The 11015-nt window shown below is 31.2% G+C and overlaps 1 protein-coding gene across 1 annotated transcript; it reads right to left on the bottom strand.

The window, feature by feature from the left end:
• Positions 1 to 660: 660 nt before the first annotated feature.
• LOC144478876 (apolipoprotein D-like) lies at positions 661 to 8142 on the bottom strand. Its single transcript, XM_078197223.1, has 5 exons — positions 8004 to 8142; positions 5278 to 5397; positions 4878 to 5008; positions 2204 to 2383; positions 661 to 1612 (listed from the first exon to the last, which is right to left on the bottom strand). Exons 2-5 carry the CDS (start codon positions 5386 to 5388, stop codon positions 1468 to 1470), a joined length of 567 nt encoding a protein of 188 aa, XP_078053349.1. The 5' UTR covers positions 5389 to 5397; positions 8004 to 8142; the 3' UTR covers positions 661 to 1467.
• Positions 8143 to 11015: the final 2873 nt, after the last annotated feature.

Raw genomic sequence — 11015 nt, 5'->3', positions numbered from 1 at the left:
GAAGTATACATAAAATGTAAAAATATCGTTACACACGCGATTTAAGAATTGATTAACAATTGAAATTGAAATTATCAAACAATAAAAATTCATTAGTATGGCCAAAAATTAAGATTAGCATAAAGTTGAAATGTTATTATGGTTTTAGAAAATTTTTGGAAGATTAGTATTGTTATCGAACTAGTAATCCTTTGTCAGAGAATTATTTTAAACAATTATCTAATCATGCACCCATCTGAAGACTTTTTGTAATCAATAGTTTACGAATTTATTACTACGAATCGAGTATTCTGCATACTTTATTTCAGAGTTAATACAAGTTGATTACACCGTATGCCATGGTAATATTAAAGCTGGAAGATCACTCTTTGTGATAGACAAATTTGAAAATATTTTGAAAAATTATTGTTACTTAATTCAAATCTTAAGCTCGGAGAAAAGTGATACGATTTCTAGAGGACCATTTATATTGATTTGAAAATGTATTTCTATAAAGGTATTTGAATCTTCAAGGACTAAAATTAAAGCTTAGGAAATGCATTCTGTGACAATAAAATTTTCATTTACAAATAAAAAGATAAAGTATTAAAAATTAACTTATTAAGTAGTAATGAAACTCTAAACGAAATATAGTAAAGCCTGCATTAGCAACTGAAATACTTTTCATGAGTTACAAGGTAGACATTATGCATTAAACATAAATAAAATATCCAATTTAGTTGAAATTCTTGGATAAATATCGAATATAAAAGCGTTTTAGTAGTTGTTTTTATTAACACTGCAATTTTTCATTTCATTATATTGTACAATAAATAAATAAATAAATATTATAAATAAAACAACACAACTAAATAAACGTTAAACTCAATGACTAAAATTACAATATGTAGACCACGTAGTAAAGTTCAGATTCGCTTAGAACTGTATAATAATAGCTCCGCGAGCCTCTAATCTCTAATTTATGCAGAACGAATTAAACGTTATAAGCTTTACAATTAAATTATTTTCATATATGTTTAACACTTCAACAGCGGATCTTTTCTTTTTTTTACAAAAATACAACAGAGTATGCGTGGGACCATTTACAATTTTGTTCATCAATTTTTTCAATTTAGTTTTTTACCTTAAACTAAGTGAACAAGTAACAATATTTATGCTCAGGGTGCGATTAGGTAAAAGCTCCGTCGTTCGAGCGTTAAGGTTAATTTTACCGATATATGGTAAAGCTGATATCACTTGATTTCTTTCAATAAATAAATAAATATTGTTTAACACAAATTATGAAATACCAATAGCTACAATAAGTTATGAATCTGTCCGAGGAGATTTTAAATATTTGTCAAACAAATAAAATTATACAATAACATTATAAACACTGTCCCAGATTCTACCTATCGATTTACATCACAAAGACGAAAGACTTATTTTTCAAGAAACACTCTTCAACATTTTACAACATTCTATGCTTTAATTGCCTACCGGACAATTCTTCTGATCGGTGCGAATAAAGTATGCTCTACTTATACTATTTTTATCTATCACTTGGTACGCTTTCTCCAAAACAGACACCGGTGGCTTTGGTTCTCTCGTCAAGATCCAAGCGTTTCGTACACTAGAATACAAAACAATAGGAATTAATTAAATAAATAGAACTACAAATTTTAAGTACTTATGACAATTGTGAGCAGGTGAAACACGCTCAATCTTTTAAAATGATTAGAAAGATACGTATCAATTTTTATGTACATGATTGAAATAACTAGTGTCACTGAATAAATTATTAATAAGTTTCTATCTATAAAATTGTTGATTCTTTGGCAATATTAAAATTAATTACCGTCAGCAGATAATGGGTTTTAATAGTGAAAAAGTAACTAGGATTATTGAAACTTAAATTTTTATATTACTGTATTCAGTCTATTTGAAATCTGTAATCTAACTGTTATTTTAACTTTGTACAAATTCCTATCTTTAGAATGGAAGCACTTATTTATCATTAATTTATTTGCGAGAGAAATATGTAGAAATATAACTAATTTCAGTTAATTTATATTTTTTTAATTAATTTAATTTATATCTTGCAAATTTAGAAATTCTGTGAATTCATAAAGACTCGCATTTCGTTGATTACGTGCTTCAATTCTGAAGGATTATGAAACTAGGTCTCGACGGAAACAGTTTCAGACCATAAATGTATGTTTACCTGAATACACCAAAGTTTGAGCAGCTCCACACCACGGCGTAAGATTTATAATCCGTATCGAGGATCCAGTAAGGTGCGTCTAATGGTAGTGGAAGCGAGGGGAACGTCACGATTAATTTAGGATCTTCCGTCCTGCCAATTAACCTTCCGATTCCCTCTATGCTTGAAGAAACTCCGGTCCTATCAACACCACAACGATTTTAATTCCACTCCACGATGTTAATTGATGCATCGCGTAACGGTTAAGCATTCTTATTTTACGAAGCTGTGCACTGGTAATTGGGATCACTATTTAAATAGTAAGTGAACTTTACCAATTATCTTCGATGCGTTCGTTCTCGTCTTAAAGCTCTGATTACGCTGTGCATATATTATATTATGTTATATTATATTATATCTTATCATATCATATTATATTATATCTTATCATATCATATTATATTATATCTTATCATATCATATTATATATAATCTAATTATTATTATTGATAATCTTGAATATTTTAATAATTTTGTTGGTTTCGTTGATACTCTTCGAATAACTTTGTTAATATTTTAATAGTTCTGCGAATAAAAAGCCAGTCTTTTACGTAGCATGATTTTACAATATCATCAAACAAAGCAATCTAGAAATCTATAATCTATAATCTATCTCTGTTGTATTATTTTTACCTTACTAATATTATTAAGAAAATAGATAAGTTTAGGTATAGCTACTACACTTTGTAATTAGTACAAACAGTTTATATTCTGCATAAAATCTGCATTTTCATATTTAGTGCATTGAAATTGTTTCAAATTTCAATCGATGTTTTGCACTCCTTAGATTTTTTATTTCTTGATCGAAGTTCCGTATTGGGGATAACTTCGACCAGCTTATGGTCTAAATATCTCTTGACCATTAATCATCCGAATTTCTGTAAACCGGTATCGATTATCTATAAACCCCCGTTAATAACCCTTGATCACTAATGATCCGTAGTAACCGCGCGTCTACCTAGCCCTCGCCTAATGCGTGCATTTGCTCTAAGTATGCGCGTGTCCATGTATGTATATGTATAGCACTTAGTTGCAAGCTCAGAATGAAATTTATAATATGTATATGTATTGGAATCAGCAATTGTAAAAAAAAATTATAATAATCCCTAATGAAGCTCTCGGCATTTATCTTTTATGTTTGATGACGGTATTGAATGAAGTGTAATCGTAGTATTAATAGCGTAACTCGGAGAAATTAGCTTTTATAACCAGTAAAATGTTCAAACCAAAAGTAATAATATTCGTAGCTTAATTATTAGAATTCATCTGTTACGACTAATGACATTATTAAGCCAAGTGTAATGACAGTATTTATAGTCATAGGATAATGCCAAGAATTTATCTTTTATATCGAATAAAATTTTGAAGTGTAGAGTAATAATAGTGTAATTTCGAGAATTTAATTACAATGCCATTCGATATTAATGAGGCTTTAGCTTAATTTATCTCGATACTATAAACATCCCTTGATTTTAACACCAGATCTACCGAGACCGAAACGCGACTAATGTAATATTGTTTTAAAATATCGACAAGATTTTGTTTAATCCAATTTTGGACGACTTCTATTGTAATGTGCGTTTAAATCAAGAAGTTTATCAACAAAGTCCTCATTTCGTCTTTATCACAATATTTTTCAGTATTTACTGTTTTCGATGAATTTACTATAAATAGAATGTAGGCATTAAAAGAATGAAAGTAAAGGCATTAGAAGAATTTAAGCACACTTTTGCAATTATTAAAAGAAGAAGCACATTTCATCCGATTTATGTGTCTTACGATCAACTTTGGCAATATTTATTTTTCATAAAAATTCATTGTATAATTACAAGAAACCTGTACTAATAACTTCCATCAAAATTTATAATTACTATTTGAATATTCAACAGTAACTAGTTTGGCATTTGAATTCCTAAATTTGTGAAACGCATAAAAAGAGTCTTATAAAAGCAGGATACAAGTTTTGCACTAAACATGAATCCTTTTGTAGATCTCATTCACGCTACTGCATTCCAAATTGGTTCTTCCGTACATCATATTTATCATTTTACAAATCAAATTCATTTTTCTGCAAGTTTTATTCAACTTTTCTCTAAATCAAGTTCTCGTTTTTGAAAATGAAATTAACTTTTTCGTGACTCAAAATCTTCTAATTTTTAAATCCAATGTAAATTTTATTACAAATAGTAACAGATATGCGAATATCATTTGTAAAAGCAGGGGCTTTATTTACGAAAGGATGAGTTCCGTTTGCAAGAAAGTTTGCTAGAGTTCGGAGCACATCGAGATGAACGTGATTAGTACGAAAGGATGAATTTGGAGTTCAAAATGCGAATATGATTTACAAGAGGTAATTTACAGAAAGTATTTTTGTTAACTGCAACTAAACCAGCAAAAATTAGTTCAATATTAATTCCAGATATTTTTTGAAGTATTATGAGTTGAGAGATAAGTTCAATGGTGGTAGTTTCTAAACGGAGTTCGAAAATAACAGTTATGTGATCAATTTGTAGTGCAGAATGATGAATATGATCTACAAAGAAATTCATTTGGAATCCAAAATATGAGCATCGAGAACAATGAAGAATTTCCGAAAAGCGACGGGGTTTAGAAAGCATGAACGAATTCTACTTACAGAGCTGATATCTGCTTGTTCAAGATCTTTACTGATCCATTTTCACCTTGGCTGTAATTCGCAGTCACGCACTTCCCGCCAAATTCGAATAGAGCGAAGTACCTCTCCACCTCGTACCATTTCCCGACGTACTGGAAAACAGGTTAGCGCATCGGGTTTATAGAAACGATGCGGTGAAATGATACCGAAAGAATTCAGCACGCCTCCAAGAAAGTCCCAGCGAATTTTCTCGGAAGTAGCATCGCGTGTGTCGCATTACGTCGGATGTATATCACTATACATCCCATCGAGGACAACTTTCTAAGTGCAGGCTGCGTTGCCTCATAAGTAAGCCAATAACACAGGCCCAACCAAAGAATTTCCATCAATTAATGACGAATTGAACGAACACATTACTTACCCTGTTCATGTCGAAGCTCGGCATAGTATCCAAATTGGGGCACGTGCCTAAAAATGGCACCTGCGCCGACGCACCAGCTACGGCGATTAGGATAAGACACGATCGTAACATATTTGTGAACTGCAATCAAAACAGCAAAAATTAGTTTGATATTAAGTTCAGATATTTCATCGAATATTAATTAACTGAGACATAAGTGCAGTGGTGATAGTTTTAAAACAAAGTCCAAGTATAACAGTTATGTGAAAAAGTAGGAAAAAATTATCGGTAGAAACTTGATTTTTATTCACGTAAAGAATAGTTTTCATTCATTTCTAACCCTTTGTACTCGAAGCCATTTTAAGCCTAGATCCAAAATAGTTGTTTTGACCAGCTGTATTCCCATTTTATATGACTTAGTACAATTTATGCTTATGAAATTGAGACTTGTGACTCGTAAAAACTGTTATACTTTTAACAGTATTTTAAATAGAAGGATCATTAATAATGCCAAAATTATTTTGGAAATGATATAAAAATTTCCATTGGCACCTAAGTGTCGCCAGTCGAGTGTAAAGGATTAAAGAAATTCAAAAAGATGCAACGTTTAGGAAAATATAATCTTTATATGTGTGGTTACGAAGTACAGTCATACAGGTCACTGCTGTCGTAATGTCTAGAATTTTTCATTTATTGATTAACTTGAAAACGATTGATTGGTTTCAACATATTTTCAATACACAGAAATCTAAGTTCATTATTTTTATATCGTAATTTAAAAGATATTATATCATTAGTGAAAGTTCATATTTAAAATATTTTTGAATTATTATAATTTACTATCAGACTGCGCATTTTAATGCGAAATAAAAATTATCTGAATTAATTACAAGCTGTAGAACATTCCTAGACTTTTAATTCGTCTCTTAATCATTTTCATAAATTGAAAACAATCCTTCAATATTTTTAATTTTTATTTATTTGTATTCGATCAACTCGTTATTGTCATGAATGCCGTAAATTCCGCTGACTATTCACGATTGTGATGATCATCGATGCATCTAAATTGTCAGTTTCAGAAATGATGATTGATCCATATGTACATACCCTATAGTTTGTGTTCCGTATAGTACTATACTATATTTTACTGTATTTTATAGTACAGTATTGAGTAGTATACTACTATAATATACTATGTTACTTATTCATATACTATAATATACGCTATTGTATAATATAGTACAGTGTTGTGTAATGTGTACTACTATGCTGCTCTACTGTATACTATAGTATAGTATGTACATAATATTTATTTACATGTTTGTATGTTCATATATACATATAGTATGGTATATATACCCTATGGTGTGCATAGTGTAATACCATATAGTACTATATTACACTGTATACTATAATATACTTTACTGTATTGTATAGTATAGTATTGTGCAGTATACTGGTATAATATATTCTACTTTATAGTATAGTATGTATATAGTATTTATTTACACGTTTGCAAATAATTTAAAAATATTCTAGATTCACCCATAACCCCATAACGGAGTCGTTCTAGGTTTAAAAATCCACATCTTTATTGAGCTCGTAACTAACACGTTATGAAGGTACTACGAATAGAAAGATATGATATTTAATACGAATTTTCTGTATTCAAATATGTCTGCCGTTTGTGTGTAAACGCTTCTCGAAAGAACAGTTAGCTTTCAGTCTGCAAATGTGCGGTAACGTCGCAGTTATCGTGGTATTGCAGTGGTGACCGTTATTTATGGACATTGTTAGAAAATAATTGAAGAAGATGACAGAGAATATTACTTCCGACAATAATCGTTTCACAGCATTGGAAGTATTTTATATATCTCGCGCAGTAAAGATAAAATCGATTTGAACATGTATCATTAGGCACTCGCAGACTATTACTGAGAAAATGAACGTTCGGAGTAAGCGATACAAAAGTTGAAGCTTCTATCATCTCTATCAACAATACTTTAAATAAATCAATTTTACATCACCAAATAAATTAACTATGTCGTCAAATTGATTAAATTCAAATACATTCAATTTCAGAAGCCAGAAGTTTATATCAGGCGAAAATTCTTCTCGCACTCTTTGACATTGAAAATTAAGCTGTAAATTAAACTTTATGTTTTTGTGATAAAAATTACTAGACGTAAACAGATTGAAACAATTTCTTGTTATATAAATATACGCAATCTACTGGTGCCTGCTACATTGCAACAACTAAATTGCAGATCATTATGCAAAATGGAAATTATCTGCATCGATTGTAAGAAGTCTTTAGTAGGTCAAAAATAACACGTTATAATTTATCAATCCGCATAATGTTTCCACTATTTTAAATTCCCATAGACGCTTGAAATCCACGGTCTAATTGTATCAGTAATGCAACGATTTATTATATCTCTAAAAATGCCTACCACATTCGCGGCAAAAGTGGACGCGCATCGACTATTTAGCATGTTTAACATATGTCGCCTATTGTCACAGATTTTTCCGAGAACGTTTCTTCTTTACGGCTCATTAGAATAGGCAATCCGCTCTTGCCAACGTTACTCTCGGCCCATTAAACATTCATAAGCCGGTTATAATCTCGAGTGTCTCGTATTCAAGAGTTGCTTAGCGAGCGACCGCCCCGCGAACTACGACCGTGCCAAGGAAAGCTGTGCGGTACCGAATTGCAAATTGAATGGAAATGATAATGGAACACGTACCGGATTGATAATCGTTGGTATACTCGGAATGTCGGCGACTCGTGAAACTGGTACAGGGTTGACTCTGTTACACTTCTCACGCGATGAACCGTCCGCCGGTGACTGGTCTTCCCGTTCCGTACACCTTCCACTTACGCGGACGAACTCTTGAAGGCTGACTGGATGCGTTCGAAAAATTTCTGTCAGTTAGTGGGTCGCTAACGGTACATTTCAAGTTCAAAAAACCCCGGTCTCCGATTCGGATTTATTGCCGGCGCATTGTCCGTGGACCGGTTGCTGTTGCACGCAGTTGTCTCGAATTTCGAAAATCGCCGAATCTGTCCAGTTCTATGAGATCACCTGATTTAGAATGGCGCGCGTAATTAGAGACTCGACGTAACTTTTGTTACCGATATCTAATTAAAAACTTAATAATATATATTTCTATATATTTTAATTATAAATAGATTTCTATATTTGTTTTAAATGCAAAGGTTGTCTCACCTAAAGGAGGCCCCTATAGTGCTATGAATAATTATAACTTTTACTAGTATTTAAATCGAACAATCTATTTTTGCATATTTCTATATTCTAATGTGGAAATGTACTATTATGATCTGTTGTTAATACGTTTCCAATAATTGTTATCTATTATTGAGGCAAAAGTGTCATATTTTTAAATATTAGATACCTTCCGCGATTAATAAAATAAATAAAATAGGTAAAATATATACTGTTTAATGTTAATGTTATGAAAATATGAAAATGTTAATAGATTTGAATATTCTATAATAATAGAAATGTTTACAGTCGAAAGACCGGTCAGTAAAGTATTAAGATTTGTTAGAATATCATTTAAAATGTAATACTTGTTTTGAGACTATAATTTTTCACAACATTTTATATAGTAAAAATCAATCGATGACAGTGTATAATTCATTATCGATCTCTATGGGAATTAGAATTTTTCTGTACTAATAATTATAATTTGTCGATGGTAACATATCAATGCTATCGAACTCTTTCGTTGTTTCACCTATTTTAAATCCCAGCCACAAATGTTTGTAGCGAATGCATAAAATTATAATCATAGTAATGATAACTAGATATAAGCTAATCGATCTATTTATGCGTATACTGTGCCAAATCGCTTTTATCAAAATGAAGAAAAGTTTGCTCAAAGTAATCGATTTTTTAAGTTAGAATAAATTGAGTATTTAGAAAAAACAATAACTTAATTTATACATATTAAGGTTAATTTAAGATTCGAAGAAAAAATCAAAACGAAATTAAATACATTCTTATCAAAGTGAATAATTTACTCATTTATGTATTAAAACTGAGTGGGAAATGTAGTTAATAATATTTGAAGAAGATAGTAAGTAACCGTAACAGATTGATATTTTATTCACTCGTTCAGTTCTTTGCGGCTACTTGATTGCGTCAAATTATATACAGGTTGTCAAAAAATGTTTCGTCGTGATTAACATAGATTCTCTACATAGATCCTCGATTGGTCGATCTATTAAAAAAGTTTCCGCAAATGTTTCCTTGACCGACTGTTTCAAAGTCAAATTTTTGTTTTATTTGTATCGTGACAAAAGACATATTTTTGACATTGGAAAAGTCGGTCAAGGACGCTTTTGCGGGAGCAAAAAGACGGATCTTCGCCAAACCGAAGGTGCAGAGTTTACCAGCTCCGGTCACGACGAAACATTTTTTGACACCCAGTACATTCTTGAAACCGCCTACATATACTTGCGAAGCAGTTTTTACAAGAAATCAGGATGGCAGGAAGATACAGTTCATTCATTGACACTTGTCTTTTTACGTAGCCCAAGGCATTCATACTCTCAGCTTTTTATGGTTTCATTGCCCCTCGCAGATTGTCGGGAGAGTCAATCTCTTTTTATGGCGTGGAACCGTTAGTTTCAACCACGCGAAATCTTATGCTACTCTTTTGAATCGGTTCAAGGTTAGTCGTTGGAAATAGTTATCAGACGACAACTAATCTGTTCCGTATTTCACAAATTTTAATGACTTCCGAATTTTTTAAACAATCATGGACGTTGTTTTGCGACAATACTATTTTTCTTTTAGATGAAACTTTGCCTTATGACTGTATCAAATTCTAGGAAGAAATTCATGATATCGGTTCGATAACGATCCAATTAAATCGAAGTGATTTGTCAGCTTACAAGAATCAACAAGAAAATAACATTCGATACAAGTATGTAGATTTCGATGAGTCAATGCGATATATATAATCGTGGTGGCTGTCGTTTGCAATTAAATTCGTTCTAAAAACAACAATCTTTCGAATTAGATTCTTCACGTTCAAGAAATGTCAAACATTCATTGGTCAATGATTGTTTAATTGTTCATGTTCTTTTATTGATTCCAAATTAGTTCTTCAAAATCTTACTACTAATTAAATATTTAGAAAATAATAATTTCTTGGCCGATAAATATATTTTAACCTTCAACTCCTAAATCAATAACTGATCAATATACTGCGTATTTTTATGCAATATAATACTCGTTCGCATTAATTGCAAGATGCAGAAACTAAATAACAAAGTTCGTTATTCTTCGAATCGTTTCAATAGATTATTAAAAATAAGATTGTTATTTATAAATGAAACAATGGCGTTTTGAAATTCCTGTGATCTCTTTACTATTTGAAATTGCACTTTCAAATATAACGCAATTTTGTTATAAATGCATAAAAACCACAGTCTACTTAGTTAATAATTTCCCTTAATAGTGTTTTGCTCTGTCATGCTTGAACTCTTCAAGCTTATTCGACTGATACGCAAGCCTAATCAACTTTTTGTACTTGGAGACTTTTCATACACCTGAACTAAGATATAAAGTGAAATAATTGCTATATTTACACAAGTTCTCTGAAACAAAAACTTCGAATCTCAAAAGTAGCCTAACCACCAATAGATAATTACAAGGGATAATCAGTACAAGGTTATAACAATTGTAAGGAGCAAGAAATGCACGAAGTGTATGTATCAACGTTTT

This window comes from Augochlora pura, chromosome 3, assembly GCF_028453695.1.
Source record: "Augochlora pura isolate Apur16 chromosome 3, APUR_v2.2.1, whole genome shotgun sequence".
Classification (NCBI taxonomy): Eukaryota; Metazoa; Arthropoda; class Insecta; order Hymenoptera; family Halictidae; genus Augochlora; species Augochlora pura.
The sequence above is the reverse complement of the archived record's forward strand: the minus strand, read 5'-3'. Positions and strand labels throughout refer to the sequence as shown.

Coding starts and splice junctions, on each gene's coding strand:
- LOC144478876 (XM_078197223.1), bottom strand. CDS start 5,388: ATGTTACGATCGTGTCTTATCCTAATCGCCGTAGCTGGTGCGTCGGCG. Junction 5,009..5,277: donor CGAGCTTCGACATGAACAGG/GTAAGTAATGTG, acceptor CCTGTTTTCCAG/TACGTCGGGAAATGGTACGA. Junction 1,613..2,203: donor TCAAACTTTGGTGTATTCAG/GTAAACATACAT, acceptor TTTGTATTCTAG/TGTACGAAACGCTTGGATCT.